This window comes from Epinephelus lanceolatus, chromosome 10, assembly GCF_041903045.1.
Source record: "Epinephelus lanceolatus isolate andai-2023 chromosome 10, ASM4190304v1, whole genome shotgun sequence".
Classification (NCBI taxonomy): domain Eukaryota; kingdom Metazoa; phylum Chordata; class Actinopteri; order Perciformes; family Serranidae; genus Epinephelus; species Epinephelus lanceolatus.
The window spans coordinates 15,577,583-15,603,062 of record NC_135743.1 but is presented as its reverse complement, the minus strand read 5'-3'; the positions used below and the strand labels follow the sequence as shown (position 1 = coordinate 15,603,062).

General features: G+C 43.2%; 2 protein-coding genes across 6 annotated transcripts in view; one reads left to right on the top strand and one right to left on the bottom strand.

The window, feature by feature from the left end:
• Window positions 1–7,185, top strand: part of fam131bb (family with sequence similarity 131 member Bb) — a 28,335-nt gene extending 21,150 nt beyond the window's left edge. For all 5 annotated transcript variants that reach the window (XM_033640656.2, XM_078171637.1, XM_033640659.2 and 2 more), the window contains 3 exons: window positions 916–1,226; window positions 3,776–4,042; window positions 6,520–7,185. In XM_033640656.2, coding sequence (XP_033496547.2) covers window positions 916–1,226; window positions 3,776–4,042; window positions 6,520–6,738 — 797 coding nt within the window. In that variant the 3' untranslated portion in view covers window positions 6,739–7,185. The remainder of the gene's footprint in view (window positions 1–915; window positions 1,227–3,775; window positions 4,043–6,519) is intronic.
• Window positions 7,186–12,782: 5,597 nt separating this feature from the next.
• Window positions 12,783–25,480, bottom strand: part of clcn1b (chloride channel, voltage-sensitive 1b) — a 48,356-nt gene continuing 35,658 nt past the window's right edge. The window contains exons 9-23 of the mRNA XM_033641422.2: window positions 24,885–24,969; window positions 23,924–24,025; window positions 23,331–23,415; window positions 21,620–21,775; window positions 21,421–21,490; window positions 21,220–21,330; window positions 20,071–20,284; window positions 19,840–19,973; window positions 19,561–19,742; window positions 19,388–19,469; window positions 19,210–19,292; window positions 18,858–18,902; window positions 18,627–18,731; window positions 16,225–16,311; window positions 12,783–15,941 (exon numbers count right to left, since the gene is read on the bottom strand). Coding sequence (XP_033497313.1) covers window positions 15,477–15,941; window positions 16,225–16,311; window positions 18,627–18,731; window positions 18,858–18,902; window positions 19,210–19,292; window positions 19,388–19,469; window positions 19,561–19,742; window positions 19,840–19,973; window positions 20,071–20,284; window positions 21,220–21,330; window positions 21,421–21,490; window positions 21,620–21,775; window positions 23,331–23,415; window positions 23,924–24,025; window positions 24,885–24,969 — 2,006 coding nt within the window. The 3' untranslated portion in view covers window positions 12,783–15,476. The remainder of the gene's footprint in view (window positions 15,942–16,224; window positions 16,312–18,626; window positions 18,732–18,857; window positions 18,903–19,209; window positions 19,293–19,387; window positions 19,470–19,560; window positions 19,743–19,839; window positions 19,974–20,070; window positions 20,285–21,219; window positions 21,331–21,420; window positions 21,491–21,619; window positions 21,776–23,330; window positions 23,416–23,923; window positions 24,026–24,884; window positions 24,970–25,480) is intronic.

The following is a 25,480-nucleotide window of genomic DNA, read 5'->3' as shown; positions in this document are numbered from 1 at the left end:
TGCATCACATTATCTCATCATTTTTTTAGTTAAATAAACTCTTAGCAGAGGGTGAAAATGTGTGGCTGTGTTTACTCTTGGGCCTAATTTATACCCTTCCTCTTGAGAGAAAGATAAACTGCACAAAATCAAGGCTGCGTCTGCATTATACAGTTTGACACAAGTGATGAATCAACAGTGGAAGGTGTGCCAGCATTCAAACTCTATTCAGTACATCTAGGACAGTTTCTGTCATAACACTTATTCAGCCAGTGTGGAGGGTTTTTTTTTTCTGCAGCGAGTGAGTTTTTGATTTAGCTCCCAGTCAAACCTCCTTATTCTGTTCAGCAGGCCAGATCAAAGCCAAAATTCAAACTGGCTTAGTCTGCTGCATTTTTAACTGTACGCTAACAGCTGAAACCGCATTATACAAACACAATTAAAGGTTCAATTGTGGGTCATTAGGGGCGGGATATTTAGCAACTTAAAGGGACAGTTCACCTCAAAATCCAAAGAAATGCTTTTCCTCTTTCCTGTGTTTATCAATCTAGATTGTTTTGATCTGTGTAGTGTTGAAGATATCGGCTGTAGAGATGTCTGCCTTCTCTCCAACATAATGAAACTAGATGGCACTTGGCTCGTGGTGCTCAAAGTGCCAAAATAAAGAAAGAAAGTGTCTTTCCAGAAATCCAGTTACTCAAGATAATCCACAGTCCTTGTTGTGAGCAGTTTAATGTAGGAACTATTTTGTCTCTACCAAATTACACCTGCCAACTGTATCACCGTGCAGAAGGAGACGTGCATCTACTATGAAGATTATATCATCAGGATGATTCAATCTACTGTGCTTTTAGCTACTAAAACAAACCTCTGTCATACCATATTCCTGTTACAACACTTCTGACAGCATCTGCTTCCTTTTTTCATTATTTCCAGATCAGATACTGCACCACTCCTCAGCAGAGGTGTGGCCTCACACATACGTCTCCCAGGGCCACTACTGCCTCTCCTCCTCTGATGCCTGGGAGCCAATCAACAACGATCCCTCCAACGTGGCCTCTCCCCCTGCCGGCACCTACGTCATGGGGACCGAAGGGTACGACGGGCAGGCAGCGGCTCACTTCCTGTCGCAGCAACAGCAACAGCAGTTCGCTCTCCAGCAGCAGAGTCAACTACAACAGCTGCAGCAGATCCAGCAGATCCAGCACTACCAGCAACAGCAGCTCCTGCAGTATCAGCAACAACAGGTGGAGTATCACTTCTGTGGGGTGACACGTGGGTGTAGCCCCAAAGAAATACTAGATGGAGTAGAGATTTAGTATGTGAGCATATTTACTGTTGCTGTAAGTCAATCCAATAATGCATAAACCTGAGCGGTCCCAGAGAAGCAGGTTATGTCATGTCAAAAGAGCTTGTCAAAATACCATCCCAGTCAATTCAGTTTTTGGTTCACGTTACAACACGTGATCCCCTTTGTCCTAAGGAAGCTCTGTAACACCCAGGTTTATAAAGCTTTTTCAAAACCAACTAGATAGACTTTAATTACATAGACTTAAATCAGTCACTCAGCTAAAAGAAACTTTGGTTTTTATGTCGAGTGGGAAAGTTTATTCTGGAAATAGTAGTTGAAAAAATAATCTTTTTTCCACTTTTTTTTTATTTCAAAGGGAAATGACATCCATTTTCAAAATTCACACATAATAATACAGTCCAAAAATATAAGTTAACATGAACAACTCTCTCTCAAATCCCGAACAAGAGTGCTAAAACTCAAACTTGTGATGTCATCAAGTATAAAGTCAGGACCTGCTCCATAGACAATGAATTCGGAAGGATGTTATAGATGACACTGAGAGCACCCAGGGGAATGTGCTGAGTATATGGGTACATTTTCTGTGCCAGAACTGAGAGCATTGCAGCAGAATAAAACTCATTTGGGTATAAAGAGGAAAACAAACATCCTGTGGGTCCACAAAATCAGTCTCCCATTCACTGTCTATGGAGCAGCTCCAGATTTTATACTTGATGACATCACAAGTTTGAGACTTACTTCTCTGGTTTCTGGCGATGAGAGAAAGTAATTCACATTCACAAATATTGACCAAACTTTCCTAGGCCATGGAAGTAACATATTGAAATGTTTAATTGGTGTAATTTAAGGTGTTCTCTTTAAAGTGTCTCTTAATTTTCACCCAACTACTTCTTTTAATTTCCAAGAAAGGAACTGACATGTTGCTCTACATTAAAGTAGCTGTATATGACATTCAGAGCATATCTTTGATTTAGACTTGGAGGTGGGGTTGTCTACATACTGCTCTGAATATTGGAGGTGTGTTATGTCCTCTGTCTACTCCGGTGACAGCCATCTCTTCGAACAGCCCAATCAGCAAACATCACCTACTTTACAACGTCCAATCACACTCAACCACATATACACACCCTGAGAGGAGGGGACAGAACATCTGACAGCACAACACAAGCACATCAATACCAAAAACCAGAACCAGCAGCTAGCAACTAACGGTGTTAACGGCACTAACAGTGCTAACAACGGCAACGGTGTTGACAGAACTAACAGTAGCCCCTTTTACACTGCCAGATTTTCTGCAAATGTTGGGCCGTTTTGCCGGCAAGCTGTGAGCGTTTAGACACACAGACTTGTGGGAGGAGCTGTTGATGACGTCGCACGTGTGACCCACTGGCGGTGGATAAACAGGAAACAGCTGATAGCAGGAATTAGCAAGCAGCTAGTAGCAAGAGGGAAACACAAACCTGACAGACACAGTAAAGATGAGCAACTGAGAAGACAAGGAATTGTGCGCCCTCCTTGCCCCCACGCAAACAAAGAGGTCATTAACTGTCAGATGACAGGAGCAATGAAGAACGGGCCGACTTACGAGAGAATTGTCGAAGGACTGACCAGCTGCGGCTTCCCTTCCACATCACTGTTTACGTCACACGCTGAGCTACATGTTTTGTTACTTGCTCATGCCCCCATTGCCCCGAAAAAGGCGCATTCTGTATAAACAAAAGTAGGTAGGCGGCATTTTGCCGATAACAGTGAAGCTCAGATTACAACACACACAGAGGTAGAGTGACCTCATTCTCTCCTCAGGACGCCATTATTCTAATCCATCTTTACATGGCACTTAGTAGTTTGCTGCTATATTATGGTTCTGAATGTCAAATACAGATTCTTTCATAGTAAGATTTCTGAAAAGGAGAATATATTTTAGTAGTAATTATGGGGAACGCTTGTCACCGAATGCATGCATTCATAATTCATTCTGATTAATTGACGGTGTAACCTCAAGTGCACAGCAGGTCAGCTGAAAATACTAAAATGTAAAATTCCTCCACTAGCAAACATACAATTTAATACATAGTATTTTTACGTATTTAACATATACAGTAGGGAGAATGGAGTAATTTGCTTTAAAAGGAGCACTGCTCTCTAGTCACAAAAATTCTTGTGGAAATCATAATCTCAGCACAACTATCAAAAACACAGGTTCCAGCTTTAAACAGCGAGTTGGAGCCAAGAGGATGTAAATGAAATGATAAACCTGAATGTCTGAGCACAAAGAAAAGCAGTATTGATCACTGGCACAGTCAGACAGAGGTGTGCTGTAACCATTTACTGTTTTGTCTCCCTGAGCTATTTTCTTGGCTGCCGACATGAGGCTTTGTCTATCTTGTTAAACTGCTTGATGCCGTGTCACCTGACATGTCAGCGTGTCACAGAGGATAAACTCAGATCTCTAACTCCAACTCTTCCTCCTCACCCTGTTCCTAGTCGCTGGAGCACAGGCTGCACAGTGCCAACCACTCTTTGCAAGCCACGCCCAACAGCACCATCCACAGTCTGGTCCATCCCGCTCACCCACCATTGGTTGATCTGTGGAACACGGGGCAGATGGAGGCCTATCAGACGGACGCTGGAGGCTACATGGGTGTGGCAGCGGTGGTGGAACCGAGCCTCTGTGTTCCCACTGGAGAGGAGATGGTGGGAACAGAACACTCCCCGCTACTGGAGCAGCAGGAGGAGGAGGAGGAGGTCAAGGTGAGGTGAACGTGGAGTTAGATTACGTAAAATTACATCCTCAGTGTTTAATATTTGATCTATGATGTGCCTAAGAACTCTGAAAGACCTACTGGTGCCTTTATTCTAGTAATTACAAATCATACGTGATTTACATACATTAACATTTTATTTCCAATCACTTAGGCATGGATAGAGGTTAGTTTCAGTGCATGCTTGTGTGGTAACAACAGGTACTGATGATTAGTCAATCTCTGCTTTCAGCTTCTTAAATATGAGGATTTGCTGCTTTCTGATTTATATCTTTGTAAAATTAACATCTTTGGGTTTGGGGCTGCTGGCTGGACAAAACAAACAATAGTTACCTCAGGCTCTGAGAAATTGTGGTGGGCATTTTTTAATAGGCTAAACAATTAATTGAGTAATCAAAGAAAAGAGGATTAATCCATAATGTGAAAAAATCATTAGCTGCAGCAGGAGTAAGTTAGCAATCTTTTTACCTTTTGGAAAAAGTGATGTAATTGTCATGTCACAACAGGGACTGATTTGCAAGTGGTGTTAAGTTGGTGTGGTCTTCTTGGGAACTCCAGTGTTTGAAACTTCAGATTTTGCCTCTGACCAGCGACCTGTCTTTTTTTCTCTAGAGGGAGCTTTCCAAAGTACAGAGGAAATAACCCTGGTGATGTTAAAGTCCCCGTTTAATGGCTAGCGTAGCGCTAGATTCAGGTGTTTACTGTAAAATCCAGAAGCTAGGGATGGACTTGTCGCAGAAATTGATTGGCCTTTGCAGTAGCCAATCTGACGTCAACATAAAAGTGGCTGAGCCAAAATGGCGCCTAGTATTGCTAACAGGGACGCCGTCAAGGGAAGACTGGCCGGACAGGTTCATCCATACAGACATCTTTACAACTCGTTATTAAGAGACCACAGGGAGAGTCAAATGGCCTTAAAATTAAAAGACACCACACTGGGGAAAGAGGAGGCTTTTGCCGTAGGGTGTGGAAGAACATGAGACATCGCTGTAAAAGCTACAAATGGCCTCAAGAAAAGAGTGGTGACCCGTGGGGAAACAAAGCAGTATAGAATAATTTTGTCTTGCAGGTAAACATCAGTAATAATTACAAGACACAAAAACAATGTTTGACTGTACGTCAGTGTTTACTACTGTGGCCAGGCAGCCTACTTTTCCTGTAATGTTCTTCTTGTTGACTTCTTGCTTATCCAAAGCATATTTTGTTTGTTCACCGCCTGGCATTTCGAAGCATATTGCAACGACTATGCATTTTAGCTTAAATGCCTCTGTACATGCTTGTAGGTTGCGTTATCTATAGTGGCTTGTGCCATGGTGTCTCATGCTACTACAAACAAAGTGTGTGTGATCTGGGTGAAGGACTAGGGTGTGGGTGTTACGCTTCCATGACGGCGCTGTGCCGCCAACGTAAGCGAGGCTTGATGATGATGATGATGATGATGATGATGATGATGATGATGATGATGATGGCTTTACTGGCATTAACTCCAGGAGTTAGCACAACCAAAAACACAACAAAGACTCACAACTGCATGCAAGCTCGTAGGTCATGTGCACCGGTTGGTAGCTGGCAGAATTCATGGTCATGGGGGAGGGAGATAAAAATCAGAGAAAGCGTTTCATTAGATGCAAAATTAGCATACGCCCCAACGTGGAGGATGAGTCAGCAACAATTTTTGAATGTTTTCTTGGGAATGACAAACCCTGAAATACCATTGGGAATACCTCACTGATAGTCCAGATGCTGGCGTGTAGGTGACGATCAGAGCAAAGCATATATGATTAAAAAAAAAAAAAAAAAAGAAAGAACAAACATCTATGTTGATTTCATGGGGACTTAAACAGAAAGCTTGTGTAACAAACTGGGAGTGTTGACTTTGAAAGAAGTAGACATTAGTGATGCAGCGAGGGTCTGTTGAAAGATGTTTATGAGTTGCATTGTGGGTATTTTGGAGTTTTTGGTGCATAACTTGTGTTAGTGACTAAAAATCAAGAAATCTGTTGCTCCTCTGTTGCTTTGCCTGTGACCTTTTTCTTTATGCGTTTCTTGTGAGTCACCCAAACTTTATGGAAATGCGTAAAGCTTTTCAACAGCTGACTCAGACGTCTTGGATGCTGAAGCCTCCTGCACATAGCAACAAGAAGCAGTTTGTGACTATGATTTAACAAACCAACAATGATTTGCTACTAAATTTCCATAATGGTCATCTAAATGTCAACAGTTATGGATGAATCATTTCAAGCAAATGTAGGGAGTCTTTACCAGTTGATCTTCACACTGCTGATCAGCTGAATGATGGGAAATCAGGCGATAATCATTTATAAGTCAGTTGGCAGTGATGTAAATACTATAAGATTTGAAGTTAACAGGATAAAACCTGCAAAATCATCAGTATAGACCTTCACTTACATTGCATGGGTAATTAGTTGGCTGAACCTTCTGTGTGTCTCCGTCTGTCCTGAGCAGGAGGAAGATGTGGCACTGTGCATGGAGCCAGAGTTGGCCTCGTTGACTCCGCCCACGCAACAAGGGGATGCCTCTGGTGGCAGTAGTCCGGGGCAACCGCCGGCAGAGCCAATCACAGAGCGGAAGTCCTCCGATGTCACCTCCAGCCTCGTTCAGACGCTAGAGGGGAATGAAGAGGAGGAGGGGCAGGGGCCAGCTGCTTCCATGGCAACCAACTGAGTACCTGGCTGTCAAGAGACACCCTATTACAAACTGACCGGGAAGTCAGCGAGGAATGAGCGTAATAATACAGTATATATCTATTAATCTGTTCCTTTTCAGGTATCAAAAAACTTTTTGGTTGCGAGCAAATTCAAAAATGGTGAGAAACAGATCTGGAGGTGGACTCACAACGAGACAGGAGCTGATGCAACAAAGGACACCTATTTCTTTGTAAGCCTTACATCCCAAAGGTAACTGAAGAGAGGAGTGAGGACGGAGACACTGAAGAGGAGGAGGAGGAGGATGAGAAGGAGGAGGAGCACCAACTGGCTGAGACATTTCCATCAGGAAAACGAAACCACGCAAAGAGGAAGAGGAAGGGGAAAGTAAACATGCATGCTTTTTATGGAGACAAGCAACTCGACCATGTCATCGTCTCATAATAATAATGAATCATAATAAAAACATTACAATAAGAGTAATTTTGTAATAAAGTAAAAAAAAAAAAAAAAAGAACAAATCTATGTATAAGTGTATGATATACGTTTTCCTGTGGGAGAACTACTCTGTTTACAGCTGTTACTCGACATATTAGATAGTGTTTAATCAAATTAATTTTCCTTTTGCATCGAACACATACACTTTAAAAACGGCAACTCAAAAAATATGTCATGTGTAATTACAGAAGTCGGAGAAAAATGTCAGCATTTCAGTGAAATGCAGATTGACCCTCTAAAATAATCTATGACGTTGTGGCACCAGGATGCCCGAGGCACAACCCAGGGACAGGCGTGTCCTGCTGACTGCACACACTAAACTGCACAGATAAGGATTGTACTGTAAGATAGTGTGCTTCCTACTCTGTCTCTCTGTATGCATGTTTCTTCAGAGCACTATGGAGTACCTGTACTATACAGCACTGTATAGACTTTGCACTGAACCATAGTATCCCAGGTGGGGCCACAGTGGGCCCGGGCAATGAGTTTCATGGCGGAGAAATAAAGACAGAGCTGCATGAGCGAATCTCTTTTGCACTGATGCAATCCAACAGATCAGAGGTTGCCTTTGGACTGTTGACGTTCACCCAGTTCCCACTCTGAAAGCTTTCCACCGACAACCAAAACCGAGCCACTTAACAACACAGACCCTCAGCTGCTTTTTTTGTTTCTCTCTCTCTCTCTCCGTAGAGGTAGTCGCGTTAAATCGAGGATGATAACCACTATTTGAATGTACTGGAAGACAGATGGCAGTACATGAGCGCTTGCTTTTTGATGTCTCCTCGCAGTCCGCATGGGAGAGAGTCTTTCCTAGGAAACAAAGATAAACGAGCGAGTCTTTCAAACGTGTGGGAGGGAGCTGTTGAAAAAGGATTCACTGCTGGCTCCACCACACACACAAACACACACATACACACACACACACACACACACACACAGAAAACACACAGATATCTAAATTGTAACCAGCAATAGGCAGACGACACACTGGTTTCCCAACAGACCAGTGTCAGCTCTGTCGTATAACTGTAAATAGTCTGAGTATATAGAAATCGCCTCTCACTCACAGTCACAACTGTTCTAGTACAGTATGATTTCTTTATTTTTTTACACCTCTCAGTCCCGCTTTATTTTGGGATTGCTCTCAAGCTTACAATTTTTTTTTTTTTTTAACCGTTACACGAGGACAAATGAAACGGAGGAATGTTTGTGTTGTAAATAAAGCCAACTGGAGAGTGTTTTTATCTGGCGGAGGAAGACGGACAGGCGTAGGTCCAAGTTCACGGCGGGGGAATTACAACCCGTGTGCTGCTCAATCAGCCAATCAGGGAATAGAACAGAGGAGCGAACACTAGAGCCGAAGAGATCGGTGTCTTCCTGCTCATCGTGATTACTGTGAAGCAGCTGCCTGGGGTGTGATAGTGATTCTAATGATGTTTGAGGAAGCATTTGGTTTTTCTTTTTTCTTTCGCCTGAGGAAGAATGGGTGTTTTTTTTTTGTTGTTGTTGTTGTTTTTTCCAGCGAGGAGTTAAACAGACAGTGAAGACTTTCTGTGCATGACGAACTTCACCACACACAGCCACTGTTTTCATCTTTTTCTTTTTCTCTCTGCTGGGGAGCACCTTCTCCTCTCACTTTGATGATTGTGTGAGAAACTTTTAAGATAAACAACTAAAAAAATAATTGACTTGAATGAATTTATTTATTTATTGCTTCTTTATGCAATGTTGGGGGACAATGTTTATTTTTCTACTGACTTGTTGAAATCCCTTCCAGTATAAGTTAGAATAGATGTCACGGTTGTAAAGCTGTCTTGTTTCGGTCTGGTTTTGAGCACTTTACACCATGAAAAACACACCTTGTCAAGAGATTAGAGATGGATAGTTTGGCAGCTCTCGATTATAACGAACCTATCATCGCTTTATTTCACTGCAAGATTCCCTGTTCAGTGACTCGTGAAAACAAGAGGGCTCAAAACTGCAAACAGAATGTCTTTACACAGTGGCACATATTCATTTATTTATTGAACAATTACTCGGTGGGGAGGAATAATGTGACAGCTTGTACAGAGTCTATAATTTCATGTAGGTACCGACCCTTCTGGGAGCAGTATCTTTTTCTTTATGAGTCAGTTTTAAAGACGTCATGTGGTGGAAAGACTTGCTTTGTATTTGTTGAGGCTAATTCAGGGCTGGAAAGAGATATTATAAGGAAACATGCATGATGAAAAGACACTGCTTCAATTTGGGTTCTTTTATTGCTTTTTGTTTCTTTCTTTTTTTTTTTTATTCATCAGAACCTAAATGAATGAATAAACTTAATAACAAGAAGCCAAATATATTTCTGTGGATGTTAAGGTTTACTGATCACATCTTTGTTAACTGACTGGTTTGCAACAGAGTTGTTCCGATACTGATGCCAGTGTCCGAAATACCTCCAATACTGCCTACAGTGCTGGGTCAGCTATTGGCGAGTACACAATCTGATACCGTAAGTTATTAGTAAACTCAAAAGAAGTTTCACACCTGGTCAAAGAACTATTGGCGAAAAAAAGCAGATTGTTGTGTCTTGGCCAGAAAGTTGCACATGAACACATCGCAAACACTACAGCCAAGAGCCAACTGGCACGTACGCCTGCATTACAAGAAATACCTCCCCAAACCACCAGGTGGCGAACGTCTGTATTCGTCATTCAAATATGACAACCAGAAATACCGACAAGACGGATTCAAGAAGCTAGTTAGCACATTAACACAGCCTGATGTCGAAAGAACAAATAATTAATAAAGTTAATTTGTTAACTTACGTTCGGGAGCAGGGCCACGTCTCAACCACGTCTCTATTTACCTGACAACCCTTCTTATACCTGGTCAACCCATCCTGCTCTGTTGGTCTCAGATATTCGACCCACCCTCCCTTCATCCATCATCCTCCCTACCTCATCTCTACCAACATTCCTTCATCCTCTCTTTCCTTGTCCCCTCACCTCTTCTTATTCAATCTGGTGCATACCTCTCCCATGTCTCATTCTAGGTACTGTCCAGGGGGCCTGTAATCAGCTCCGGTGGAGAAATACAAGTCTCCCTCTGCCTGGTCTCCAGTACATCCTCCCAGATCAATCTAACAGAAGACATTCCTCTTCCACCTTCACCCCACACTTACATCTATTCACCAGTCCTCACGACATATTGTTGTGGCGTGGTCCTTACTCGTGAATGAACCGTTATTGCTAAAGACCTTGATGGCTAAAAAAAATGTTCTTACCTTATTTAACACCATCTTGACTTTAAATGTTTTTACTGTCTTCACTTTAGTTTCTCTTCTCGTGCACTGAACTGAACTGCCAATCAGCTCCAATACGATTAAACATGCGGCCACCTGTCAGCTTGGTGTGTCAGGGCATTAAAACACTAGCCAGCACAACAACTACTGTCTTACATCGGCAAAGCGGAACTGATTTCCGGTAAACAGTGTAACGTTTGGCGACCTCTATGGCGTTCTTTCTCTGTATGCATTTGTTCATGTTTTACAGAGGGTTTAACCTGAGCCATGACATTAAATGATAGTAATCATTTCATTTTTTTATGCAATGGTATTGGATTGGTACTCGGTATTAGCAAGTTTGCAAGTTCAGGAATCGAAGTCAGTATTGGGAAGGGAAAAATGGTATCGGAACATCTCTAGTTTGCAACCGAGTTCCTCTTTTTGTATAATTCTACTGCCATCCTCCAGAGTTACAGTAACTTGTCTGCAGGCATGACGCTCAAAATCTGCTTCTGGTCCTCTGCCTTTCTCCTCTCTCTTTCTATCTCTTTGTATCTGTTATGTATATTTGTGTCTGTCTGTATGTCTGTCTCTTTGTCTGTCTGTGTACAGTAAGTCGTCTTGTTGGAAGAATCACTGCCTGGAAAAAAAAAAAAAAAACAAGTTTTCACATCAACCAAAGGGGATTTGAGGCAATCAGACATGTAACATAGATATGATTTGGAAATGTGTTGCAATAATAATAATAAAAAAAAAAGTAACCGCTGTAAAAAATGCTGTTAAAATTGGATGGCTTCTGTAAAAGTCTGTATTAAATTGGAATTATTTGTTTTGAGATGAGGCAGTGTGACTTGTGATACCAGTGTACACTCACACCTATGCATGCTTGTTGGACGGTTGTCACAGGATGGTTCTTCCACGTGGTCCCCCCTCTCTCCCCTCTTCTGTCAACAACTCTGTTTCTTCCTGTTTCTCTTCCTTTTTCCTGCACGACAGAACCTCCTACACCCCCTCCAGCTCCTTTACCTGTCTCCTCTTCTTTTCCTCTGGTGGAGAAAGAGCAAATAAACAAACCAACGAATGGCATTTCTTGTGCTCATGTGTGGATATCTTTTCCAAGGTGTAAATAATTAGATTCTCACACCTCTCACCTCTTTCTCTCGAGAGCGTCAACACGTGATACGTCTAAACAACTTTTGGCGGCAGCCAGTGTCTCTGGCCAGCTCGTCATTGCTTGTCAGACAAAACAGCAATCACCAAGGAACTGGCAGCAGTGTAATCCAGCCTGTCATGCTTTTCCAAACACATTCCTCTCTAGTCGATATCTGGGATTTTATGCCAGGAGAATATTAACAACAAATTCACAGAGACAGGCCTCCTCTGTGGGGACGAGCTGCTTATTTGTTCAAGCTCACACAGGAATCAGGAGGCTGAATCACACTGTTGACCTTCACAGTACAAATATGTTTGATTGATCAGAGATATTCTCTTTTCAAACCTAAAAGCTGGAACACTGATACAGAGAGTTTTTCCACCCACACTGGTGACGAGCCTGTCTGTCGGTCCACCACTGAAATATTGCAACAGCTGTTTGGTGGATTGATATGAAATTTGGCACACTCATTTGGGACTCCCTAAAAAGACAGTGTTTCACCGGGGGCGGTGCCTCATGTCCTGCGACACATGTTTTTGTCAGCTCACATTGGGCAGTTTGGTCACTTTTTGCAGTTTAAGCCCATGGTTAAACCTACTGGAGACCTCACGCCTAACTGTAACTTCAAACAGATTTGGAGTTTTTTTTGTGATCCAAGTGTATAAAGATACACTTAGATTTTTGCTCCTTGTACTGCTAACACAGCTCCAACTGCGACTCGACCTTCCTGCAGATTTTTCAAATGAGTCATTTGTGTAATTGCTTATCCTGTTAGAGGTCGTAGCAGTGCTCGAGCCCTGACATTGGGCGAGAGGCGGGGTACACCCTGGATAGGTCACCAGACTATTGGTGTTTCTCAAAGTCAAAGATCCGTCTTTGGTAGGAAAAGTCCTTCCGAGGAAGGATCCTACAGAGGCAAGAGTCCTTCCTAACATTTGGTGAAAACACAGGCTAACACAGGAACAGGCTAACAAGTGTCCCCAGCTGTGTGTCATTAACCCTCAGCAGACTGAGGAAGTTTCAGGACCATTTAAGGATCCTTCCCTGACTTTAGAAAACACCCTATTGCAGAGCTAACGTATAGAGACAGACACCATTCACTATAATGAATGTGACTTAACCCAAATGCAGCACACTGAGGCAGGCAGACAGTTGGTAATGACCTTTATTGCTCACACAAATAGGCAACAGTTCTGGGTCTTTGGGTTTAGCTTGCTAGTAGTTTCTCTTGAGACTGGTAGTGGAGTGAAGACTGAAGTAACTAGCTGAACCAGGAGAGCTGGGGTAAGCAGGATTGGTGTAGCACCATGCAATCACAGAGCCGAGCAGATGAGAACCAGAAAGGGAGCAGGCAGGACTCGGAGTCAGGGACAGAAGGCTGAGGTGATTACCAGGGCAGAGACAATGGAAGCAGGCCAGGAACAAGCAGGGTTGGTACCAGAAAATCAAGCCAAGCAAGAGCGAGTGCTGGAATGTCTTGCATCAAGTCTAAGAACAATCTGGCAAAGAGCATGTGTGCTGGAGAGGTTTATATACCAGGCAGATTGGCTGATGAGCTGCAGCTGTGGAGGCAGGTGAGAGGAGTTTTCTTGATGAGGGGGGTGTGGCTGGCTGGCAGGGTGCAGGTGAATGGAAATTTACCAGGAGCAGGTGAGGGAGAGACGCAGACATTCACGCTCACATTCACCAATTAATCTGACCTGCATGTCTTTGCACTGTGGGAGGAAGCTGGAATACTTGGAGAAAACCCACAGTGAACGCGTTTACATGCACACCAATAAACCGATCACTGTCTGATTTCTGGAGTAAACAGCATAATCCGAGAGGCTTTATCAGATAAAAGCCATTATCTGATTATGAGAAATCAGATAAACACACCTAGCTTTTTCCCCAATAGTCAGATTATTCAGTGCATGTATACCCTTTAACCTGGTTTCTTTCAGGTTTTGCTATTTTATACTCCCACTCCCACATTTTAGAGGGAAATATTGTACTTTCTACTCCACTACGTTAATCTGACAGCTTTTGTTTCCTTTCAGATAAAGATTTTACATAAAATAATATATTTTTATATTCTCAGTGTTTAAATTGTCACTTTTATTTTATCTTACTTATATGTTATGCACTTTGTGTGACAAGTTTATATACAATACACTTGTATATTGCACTTTGCAGTACTTTTACTCCGAATCTACCCAAAGTATGTAAAATTGGCTCCACACTGATAAACTACACATTAGAATGCTTTCACATGTATTTGTTAATGATAAAAACAAACAGTACTGTAAGAATATAAGCTGTCAGCATGATGAGTGCTTTATTTTGCAAATATATGACTTGCGTACTTTTCGAGGTTTTTCAAGGATATGAGTACCTACTGTAACAGGAAGTTTGAGTTTTATGTCATGTACGTGAGGAGAAATTCAACTGAAGGACTGAATCATGTAAACCAGGTTTTTCTGATTATCAGATTACTGAAGTGCACGTAAACGCGTCAAATCGGATTATTACCATTGCCTGATTATTCCCAGTTATCTGATTATTGTGCACATGTAATCGTGCTCAATGACACGGGGAGAACATGCAAACTCGGCGCAGAAGGGCTCCCCCATCCCAGGTTCAAACCAGGAACCCTCTTGCTGTAAGGCAACAATGCTAACCACTGCACCACTGGAAAATATATACAATTAAATTGCGCTAAAATGTATGTACATTTAGACTGATTAAATTACAGTTTACAGATTATCAATTCCTATGGACATAGGTGTGAGACCAAATATACACATGATAGGAAAACATAAATACTTTATCCTGTATGCTTTCATACTTCGTATGCTCCCAGGAATGTATGCTTGTATGTGTTTGATTGGCCACTGCAGTGTCTCGCAGGATGACATCACATTGCGGTCATGCAGTTGAGCCAGATTCAGCTTTTCTTTACAGAAGACCCTGTGTTGTATTTTTTTGCCGGGGCCCCCAACACATCACTGTACTGCTGTGTTTTGTCGCTGTGGTAAACACAGCAAAACTAATGACATCCCCATCACCCTCAGCTGTACTTTGTGTTTAATGCTAATTAGAAAATAGCGTGCTAACACCGTAAACTATAACTGTGAACATACACGTAAGCATGCTAACTTTAGCATTTAGCTCAAATCACCTGTGCTGTGCCTCACAGTCGCTAACATGACTGTAGTTTTTCTTCTGATTACATACACTTTTTTGTTGTAGATAACTGAAATAAGCTAGTAGACAGTTTTAATATTTATTATCTTTAAAAATCACAGACTGGTAATAACGATTTGAATATTTACCATACAGCAAATATCTGATAAATGTAAGATATAATTTAAAATTAACCACAATTAGTAAACTTTAAATGCATGATCTCTTTGACCTCTAGGTCAAATTAATTAAGTTTTCATCAATATATTATTTCATTATCATACCATTCATTGCTGTCAGTTAATTTTTGATCAAAGGTACTTCATGAAATTAACAGACGCTGATATACGATGTGCGGCTACATTCAACATTTCCAAGAAATGGACGGACACTGAACATTCGTGATATGTAGGACTGAAGATGTCTGTCCATCTACAGTTCAAAAGACAAAGGAAGGCACCTGAGATTTCGAGAGTGAAAAAGTGAGACTGTTGTAAGAGTAGAAAAAAAAATCATGAACTACAAGTTTCAGGAGCTTTGTGCACTAGTTCATCCTGCTCGCTGAGAGCTGAATGTCTGCGGGGGCTGCAGGTGAGCCTGACTCCTCCTCAGACAGTGGCTCTGTCTCTGGAGGAAGAGGAGTGAAATCAAAAGAAGTCTTTTCTTTAAACCCAGTCTATATGGGTTCATCTGACTCCTCGCTCTCCCTGTCCTCCTGCAGGGAGGATAGTGTGAGGACAGGGCTGGTGGGTGACACTGGGGAGGCATGAGGTGAAGGTGAGGTAGGGGAGGAGGTAGAAGGGGATGCCGGCTCCTGTGAAGCATCGTCAGCTCCTCTTGTGGGGGCAGAGCTTCCACTGGCGCTCCCCACACTGTTGGGGGAGGAGGGAGCAGTGTCACCACCGGGAGCTCCCCTGGAAGACGACGCCTTCGCTCGGGAATCTTCCTTGGATTCCTTCCTCGCCAGCTCCCCCTCCCTCCTGCTCCCCTCCCCCCACAGGGCTCTGTCCCGAGTGGGGGAGGAAGGAGTGGATGAGGGAGGCTGGTGCTTCTTGGTTTTCCTGCTGGCGTCTCTGAAGCTGGCCAGAGGCGGACGAAGCCTCACCCCGCTGCGAGTTGAGCCCTCTATAGCTTTCTGTAGCTGTGAGAGGAGAAGAGAGGTTGAAACACATAAAGCAAAGAAACACATGTTCAAGTGACAATGTAGGATCACTAAAGCGAACAGCTGGGGAGATGAGTTGAGGGCGGTTAATGGAATAACCACATGAATCAGAGCGTAAAGCATGATGCACCCTGTGACGGCACAACTGCCCACAACATGAGATCATCACAGCTTCCTGTCACGCTGCATTACAGGATCAAACCAGGAGAGGTGACAAAAACTTGCAGGAGAGAAAAAAATATAGAGAAAAATGTGACCGTACCTCTTTCAGCGCCACGACGCCCACCAGCTTTCCAATGCTGGTGACATAGGCGTGACTGAGCCCCAGCAGAGAGAACAGAGTGTGGGTCTGAGTAATGACAGGGAGAGAGGACATGATCCAGTCAGTGTTAAATGTATTGTAGTGTGACAGTGTTCTGCCTGCATGGCTGCACTGTGCCTCGTAAACAATTTGTCCGGCAATATAACATGAGTCACAGCTTAAAATCCACAATTCAGGATTCAAAGCTTTACGGTCACGTGGACAGAAAACAAACACTTCCACATGCTGCAGTATTGCACTTCGAATTGAATAAGTTGGGGGACTCACAAGAGACACTGACCCAATCCCAATGTCCACCTAATGGGCCTTAAAGCTTATACTCAGGGACTTGAGAGATGTTACCTGGTGAATGTTTGTGTGCGAGAGACTGCAAGGGTTTGAAATGGCATGAATAAGATGACACCAAATCATGTAACATATTGTGGGTTTGGCACTTTTTATTTTACATCTTTTTACCTTCTTGTGACCAAGGCACGTCAGGCATCGGCCCCTTATTTTAACGTCCTCTTGCCTTACAGGTAATTCTCAAACGATGAATGTACTTGTTTTTGCCAAAACACAAGTTGTGTAATTTAGCCTGTGCTTGCATTCCTCTGAATTCATGAATTTTTCAATTGACCAACATAAATCCTTAATATTTTAACCCATGTTCTAATGTCACAGTTGTGGGTAATTCTCTGACGCAGAGTCTGCAGAAATGCAGACTTATGGAAAGTGTACATAAAGGGCTTAGAACGTCTGCGAGGGAGTCCTCATGCACTTGACATTTTCACAGTGGGAAAGCCCTAAACCCTCATGCACTTTGCGGGAAAGCACCTCAAAATCTATGAGTCTGTGAGTGTGGAGAATGGGAAAGGGCCCAGTTTTAAAAACACAGCAGAAGCCGAGACATCCTGACTTTTACCGTTGCAAATTTTTCATTAAGACCCTGGCTGCCTGTGTTTTTCAAACCCCAGTTTGTAACTTTAGGTTTCTGATAAAAATGTGTTAACTTCAAACTTAAACTGAAAGATATTATTTAACAGTTTTCACAGGCTGAATTTGACGTGTTAAACTGGTGGAATGCTCCTTTAAAACACTGAATAGAGATATTTTGGGAGATAGTTTAGAAGATGAGAAGATTGAGACTGCTCCAATGTTTGTATACTTAATTTAAACTGCAGTCAAGAGACAGTTAGCTTAGCCTTGCTTAGCATAAAGACTGGAAACAGGGGGACACAGCTTGCCTGCCTCTGTCCAAAGGCAACAAAATCCACCTATCAGCACTGTGTTATTATGGACCCCACTGCTTTTCTTGGCAAGTCCTGCCCTACTAAGTGGCAAGAGCGCGAAATGCTGTTTGTCCAGTCATAGCGAACAAACATTAAAAGAGCCGGGGCATGAAATCCCTGAAAAAAAAGTTTAAGTCCACAGCACCAGGGGTGTGTGGACAGGAGGAAAGATGATGGAGGTTCCTCAGCTGTGGGCATGGACCAATCAACCTCCCGCCCTCCCTTTGGTTCTCCAGCGAAGGAGCAGAGTGCAGCTTGGATCATAGGTGCTTGCTGAAGGCTGCTTAGGATAAAACGAGGTGGCTGAAAGTCAAGCCAGGGCCTGTAGCGTATCTTGGAGAACCAAAGGGAGGGCGGGAGGTCTGTGAGGTTTGTGCCCGCATCCGAGTGACTGCTGTTGGCTGTCCATCATTGTAGTAACACACCTGGACGTGGAGCGTCAAACATGTTCTGTGGGCCCTGACTCTCCTCTCACTATGACTCCAGCCTCCAGAATTCAACAAACAAAACACGTATGAAAAGCTCATAAAATATGATGTTTTATGATAAATCAATGGCGGGACACGCTTTATGGCTGCATTCAAAATAAACACTCTTGCACTGCCTCACGCTAACATGGATGCCTGGCCAATCCTAGCGCTTGAATGCTATGCGGGCGTGTCTTGCCATGAAAAGCAGTGGGATCTATAACAATACATCAGCACCTCTAAGAGAGAACTCAGACCAAACACCAACCCTCTTTAAACAGCACAGGGGGCTGCATCTGTGAGGATGTGTGAAACAATCAGATACTATGCAGGAAATCCAGTTGGAGAAACATATGAATGTGTTTAAAGACTTATCAAAAGCTCAAACGCTGCACAACAGTTTGTAATACTCACAGACAGGATTTTACAACTCTTGTTTGTTTAGTCTGTATAAGTAAGTAAGTATAAAAACTTAAATTTCCCAAAATGTTGAGCTGTTTGTTTAAAAATCTGCTGCTATGAAATATGTGACTTATTTCTGCCTAGTCAGTGTCTGTACATTTTTGCATGTGACAACATGTCACCCAGGTGTTGCCATGGTCACCTTGTGCAGAGAAGTCCTCTCCACCAGCTGAAAGGGGGAGGGGTCTATACGTATCTGCTCCATATCAATTGGTTTATCCAGCTGTTCCTCTTCCCAGGCTTTGATCTGCATCAGCCAGTCACAAACCGGAGAGATGGACACAGAATATAATGACTTTCTAATTATCAATCTGGATGGTTTGGTTGTCTCATTGTTGGCTGTTTGGATGCTGAATCAATAAGTGTACAGTACCTCCTCTGGGGACATGGTGTCCGTCAGCGGAGGGGGCGTGGTCTCCTGAGGGAAGAAGGGGAGAGAAAGAGCGAGGGCCAGATGGATGTACAGTCAGTCAGTTTGAAAAGCTACACAGACGATGAGAAGATGACCCCTGGTGGTTTTATGGCATCACCCACTGCACAACATGTCAACTCCTGTATGTATGCATCATGTCATGCCTCTGCCATCACATTAGTGAGGTTGGCTCGAGCTGCCATGTTGGACTGATGCCCCACGTCTGAGCTGTCGCTGCCAACTCAACAGCAGATCTTTGCTGCTCCTTTGAGCTTAAGGGGTCAAAGCGATGAGTATGTGAGGTTGATCTTACCTGAGTTTCAGTATGGCCTGACAAAGACGTGGAGGAGAAGAGTCTCTGAAGGGTCCTCCTGACAGATGGCAACTTACGCTTGTCTGAGGGTATAGTATGGCAACGCATGTAAGAGGAGAGAGGAAGTGACATTTGATGGGCGGACATGTTTTTATGTGCAGTGGAAATGTCGTGTTACCTGAGCCTGTGTGGTTGGTGGAGGGCTCCTGAGGTTTGGGAGATGGTATAGGCCCGTTACATTCTTCCTGTACTGGAGCAGTCTGCAAGCACAACATGGTTGATGACTGTTTCACACATTTTCTTTAAGCGAAACTACTTCCTCTAAGTTACTTTATGGTTTGATTTTCCCACCTTGTTTGCATTCTCCTCTCCGGCCTCTTCATCTACGAAGGAGAAGGACTCCCAGCTGACCTTGGAGCCCTGGCCTGGTGAGCTCTGACCTCTTTCAAAGACTCGCCTCTCTGGTGAGAGCCACCAGTCGAAGACGGCTTGGAGCTCCGTCCTCTCGATGGAGCCCAGAAGAATCATGGATTCTGCAGAGAGAAGTGTTAAAAGGAAATACGCTTTTTTGCATCTAAAGCACAAGATAGGAAGCATTAATGCCCAACATGATGATGTATTTCACCCTACCTTTAGAGTCCACCAGGGGGATGGTTTTCAGAGTCGAGGTCTCCAGCAGATGGTTCAGTTCCCGATAGGTGGATTGAGAAGACAGAAAATTCACTTTACGCACCATGATGTCCTCCACAAAGATGTTGTACTTGCTGTAGATGCAGAGATACAACAAGAATTACTCTCTGCCTTACAGTGGCAGCTGTGTAGAAAACAGAGACACAGGAAATTAGGATTCTTAAACTTTACCTGATGTGCCCGAGGGCCAGCTCAGGCAGGTAGGGCAGCTTCTTCACCTGGATGATGGAGTCGTAGAGAGAAGGCTGCAAACCCTGTGCCACCATGTTTGCAAGGATGACCGCCACCATCATGGGCAGGATGTGAGAGATTTGACCTGTCAGCTCGAAGCAGATTACCGCAGTGGAAACTGTGTGAGTGACGGCTCCCGTCATTGCTGCTGCACCTAGTAGAAAGCAGAGTGCAGGATACATGTAGGGTTTAAGTATTATTCCTCTATTATTACTCCTCCATCTGAGTCCTCTGTACCCTACAAACAGTGTCTCTGTGATTTTTTATAATATGGTAAAAAAAGACATTTTAAAGCAACATTATGCAAGAATTGATATTTTTGCAATTTGATGCACCTACAGTTTGTGAGTGGTACACCACTATAGTAAATTCATAAGCCTGTGCTGCAGTATTGCAAACTATACATATTGTCTTGACATAAGCTGTAGTGATCTGACATCTGAGTCTTACAGGAAAACAACAAATATCTGACAGTAGTGTGCCAATTGGTTGCATAGAAAGGAATCATGTGATGCTGTTTGAGATCAGCTGATGTAGCTGGGATGTGAGCTGAGCTTGACTCTGTGGCCTGCCTGAGCTAACGCAATGCTCAATTTTAACAATGTTGTGGTTCTTTGGGAGGCAGAAATCAAAACGTAAAGTAAAAATATCCATCTATCACATCCATATATTTTATAACCTTTCATATCCTGTGGACTGTTAGAGGCACTGGAGCCTGTCCAAGCACATGGTGGGCAAAAAGAGATAAAAACATACTGAATATAACCTCCAGTTAAGGTAAAAACTATTCACATTTCAGTTTGACATTTATTTTCTGGAGTTTTAAATGTTTTAAAGTGAGATTACAAAGTCGCATAGAGGCCTCATTTTGACTAGAGATGTTACCAAGTCAAGAGAAAATGGTGAAACTCTTTCTAAACTGCTGCTACATCAGCATATTTGAACTGGATGATGTTTTTGATGGGGTGCCATATTTGAATGTTAAGAATATCAAGCACTTTCAAAGTCATTAATTCAAGGCATTTTTTTCTTCAATAAGTCTCAGGGCCTTTTGGACCCAGAGCATAGCACCAAGGTTAGCAGACTGACCAATGACGGCGTAACCTCCTGGCAGGATGCGGTAGACTATCCCATCAAACAGGATTCCATTTGGGAAAAGAGTGGCCATGATCTCCCCTACGAGGCGGCCAAAAGCAGCTCCTTGAGGAGAGAGATAAGACACGCTGGTGAAGACAAATTGAACTGAAGCTCAGCAGGAGATACTGCGCTCGCATTACAAAATCCTCTTACCTAATATGAACACTGGCATAAAGGCACCCGAGGGGATGGGCATCGTGGTGGAAACTGCTGACATCCAGAACTGCAACACAAAAACAGGATCAAGGTGGGATCCAGACCAGTCCCGGGGGGGGGGGGGGGGGGGGGGGGGGGTTCATGCTATCACATACAGTATATTTCAGCTACTGTACACAGCAGGAGGGAGATATACCTTCATGACACAGAAGAGGAGGAGGATGACAAAGACGCTAACATGTGGATGAAGCCATGCAGCTGAGCGCCCCAGGCCGGGCGGAGCAGGAGATCCTGAGATTTTGGTCCAGGTGAAATTATCAAACAAGGAGTTGATACACTCTCTGGGCATCAGCTGCCAGAAGGGACAGACACACAGAAACACACTGAATGATGTGCACATCACATGGTTTAATAAGGCAGGGTGCAGGATGACAGATTCAGTCAAGCAAAAAGCTCCCAAAACTTTATTGAAGTGAAAAAGGCAACATTTTGCAATTTTGTTTTCATCAGGCAAATGACCAACATGACAGATGAAGGTATATGAACTTAACACAGAGGTGATTACATCCTGCTGACGGCACGGTCAAGCAGTCAGACAGGGACTCCTGTTGTTTGCCTCTGCCAACCAGTAAAAGTTATAGTTTGCACCATGTCTGTCCAGACTCATATGTAGCCATGACAGTAGACAGTTCTTCAAATATGGATGTTGCTGCAAAGCTACACATTAGAAAACATGGATGCTTCACACACATCTTCCCTCCGGCAGCACAGACGATCCATACAGTCAGCACAGTTTCAAGGTGGGCATCCAAGATTAGTGTCACCAATCAGTATCTAACCAAATGTCTCCCCTTCAGTTCAAGAGTTGTGGTGTTGACTAATGGCCAGAAAACATTATAATGTTACAGTGAAGTTGACCTTTGACCTTTTGGATATAAAATGTCACCAATTCATCATTTTTTCCTATTAGAAATCTGTGTGAAATGTGATAATTATTGTGGGAATTCTTGAGTTAAAACCCAAAACATGATTTGTGAGGTCACGGTGACCTTTGACCTTTGACCACTTATACCTCGTCAGTTCATTGTTAAGTCCAAGCGGACAGTTGTGACAAGCCATTCCCGAGATATCGTGAGAATGGGTTGTATGGACTCACGGACAAATGGAGGGACAATCTGCAAACATGCCTGCAGCCCACAGACTGTAAAAATAATGGACGTAACTAACATGACGTCATCTATTGTTTTGTGGACTCCCATTATGAAGCCTCAGTTTCGGTATTTTGACCGTTGCCATCGTGGGTTTTGGAGCCAGAAAATATATATGTGGGCAAGAGGCTGGTGCTGTGGAGGAGTGAGAAGGACACTGTAATCAAAGTAGCCTGCCCTTAATTTGTATCAGGCTGTAAACATGTTTATTTCTGCTGTACAGTTGGGCAATTTAACATGGGGGTCTATGACTGGCTTCTGGATGCAGCCTCAAGTGGCCATTAGAGGAACTGCAGTTTTTGGCACTTCTGTGTTGGCTTCATTTTTCGGCGTTGGAGGTTGCCACTTGCTCCGGCCCTGGTTGTCCTCGGTTCTCTGACTCCACATCCTGAGATTTTTTTCATTTTCGGTCTTATAGTGACATCATTGGAGCTCCCTCTGGAGCCACAAGCGATTCTATACAACTTTGTTCATGGACGCAGAAGTACGACCCCCAAGACCTGTAAACAGACTTTGATGTGTCTTGGTGGAGTTCCCCTTTAAGTTCCCCATAAAATTCAGATGAGCTCCACATTGAGCGTAACATGACAAAACCACACACAGCAGACCCCACCGACCTACTTTAAAAAAAAATTTCATAAATATTAATGCACACACATCAAAAAGAAGTCAGAGAGTGTGAGATTGATTCAGTCTAACCTCTCCAGCCATAAACTGTCCAAAGCCAGGGGGAAACGTGAGGGTGGCGATGATCAGCGTCACAGCACCTGGATAGATCAGCCGACTGCATGTACACACACAAACACAAACAAACACAGCCATTAACAGGAAGGTATTCTTAGAAACCAACAACATGGCGAAATAAGTGATGCTTGTAAAAGAAATGACTGTCTCAGCACGACGAGTGTGTCCCACCACTGATTGTACGGCTCTCCTGGCACCGCTGCGCGCCTCTCTCTAATGGTGGAGACTAATGTTCCCTGACTGTTGAGTCCCACAGGATAAGTGAATCTCCACATTGAGTGAATAACTGGCTGAAAGGTTGTTAAGGCTTTGCTGCTGTCCTGGCCAGTGTTGTGAGACTGATGAGTTCAGAGAGTGGAGCTGAGATACATTAGGAGGAATTGGATTTGAATGCACAAATGGTTGGAGTTCATGGGAACAGTGTTTGCTACCAGCATCACTGTGGTTTAAGAGCCGGGTGCCACATTAATCCACAGCAGCAGGGAGTGCATGCTCCTCTATGTGTGTGTGTGTGTGTGTGTGTGTGTGTGTGTGTGTCAGGATCTCACTGTTTCGTTAGGAAGCGTGTGAGCGCTGTCGGTCTCCTCATGAAAAGAACCACCTGTCGGTTCAGGTAGACGAAGAACGCCCCCAGGAAGCCACAAGAGATCCTGAAACATGAGAAAAAACATCTTGTTCTTACTGCTCCCCTAGAAGCTACCATTAGATACTGTATGGACGTGATTTTTCTTGGGGACAACACATAATTGGTATGGCTATTTATATATAAATATATAGCAGACCAAAAGTAGATACAACTAGACAAGTGCGCTACAGTACAGTGCCGGTCTCTGCAGGCTGATCACAGCCACCCGAGACAATTCTTGTAATTCAAGTAGACATGTTTCAGAAGCTCCAAGCAGCTGAGTAAATAGGCCTCAGAACTGTTGCTGACTAAGTCATAGCATTACTGGACTTTAAACTGTATTAATTTTGGCGTGGGCTACAACACAAAAAGTAGGAAATTACATGGCCGATTTTCTTAGCCTACTTATAGTAGAAACATGAATATCAAGGAAAAATGACCAGATTAACAAAATCTGTAGGTCTACAAAGGCAAAACTCTCCACTTCTGGAATGCTCCTGGTATGACTCAACAAAATTGCATTGCAGCCAGACCGCAGAGAGCTGTGCCCAGTGGTTTTGTCCCTCACAGGAACGCTGCTCAGCTTTCCCAGTGGCCACTTGTGGCATTAAAGTACTATTGTAAAAGATACGTCTGTAAAACTGTTGACAGGACACCTCAGAATGCAGTCGGAAGTGAGCAGTCGGCAGTTACTGACAGTATAACATATCCAGGTTTTTTCGGGTCTTGAGGATACAGTCGTAGATGTGTACACAAAATATTAGGCTGATTAGTCAAGTAGTATTTGAGATTAGCTGCAGACAAATAGATATATATATACACACACACACACACACGAGATAGAAAGACACATACAGTATCATTGCACACACACATGTATTCACCCTATTATTGCGAATGCAGGCAGCTCCTGAAGGTCAAAGGGGAAATCCATCCTGAAGTTAGTTTTGAAGAGAGCTGTGATTGTGACTGAGAGAAAGAGAAAAGAAAAATGTAACAAAGAAAATTATGAACACCAAACAATCTCTCATTTCTGCGTTCAGTAAGAAGGGACATAAAAATGTCATGGATTAACGGTGTGCAGGATGGGAAAATAATTACTTTAACCTAACCCGTTCAGATCCCCTATCCATTCCAATTTACATAACTTTTCTGGGATGTCTAGATCTACGATTGCTGTCATCTTGCACCACCTATTAGATGGCCACTTGTTTTCAGACTCTCCATCCATTACAATAAACAGAAAAAGAACACACAGTGTAGTATTTTTTATCATTTTTAATTGATTTATGAGTGCATTTAGAGTAGAAATCCACCGCTACAACATTTTTTTGTGTTTGGAACATTTGATTCTGTATGGTTAAAACTGCATAACTCATTTTTTGGTTACTCAGAGGGCAGTGCATACAAGCTGAGAACGCAACTCTGACATACTGTTATCATTTGATTTGATATGGTGAACAGATTAACAAACACGGGG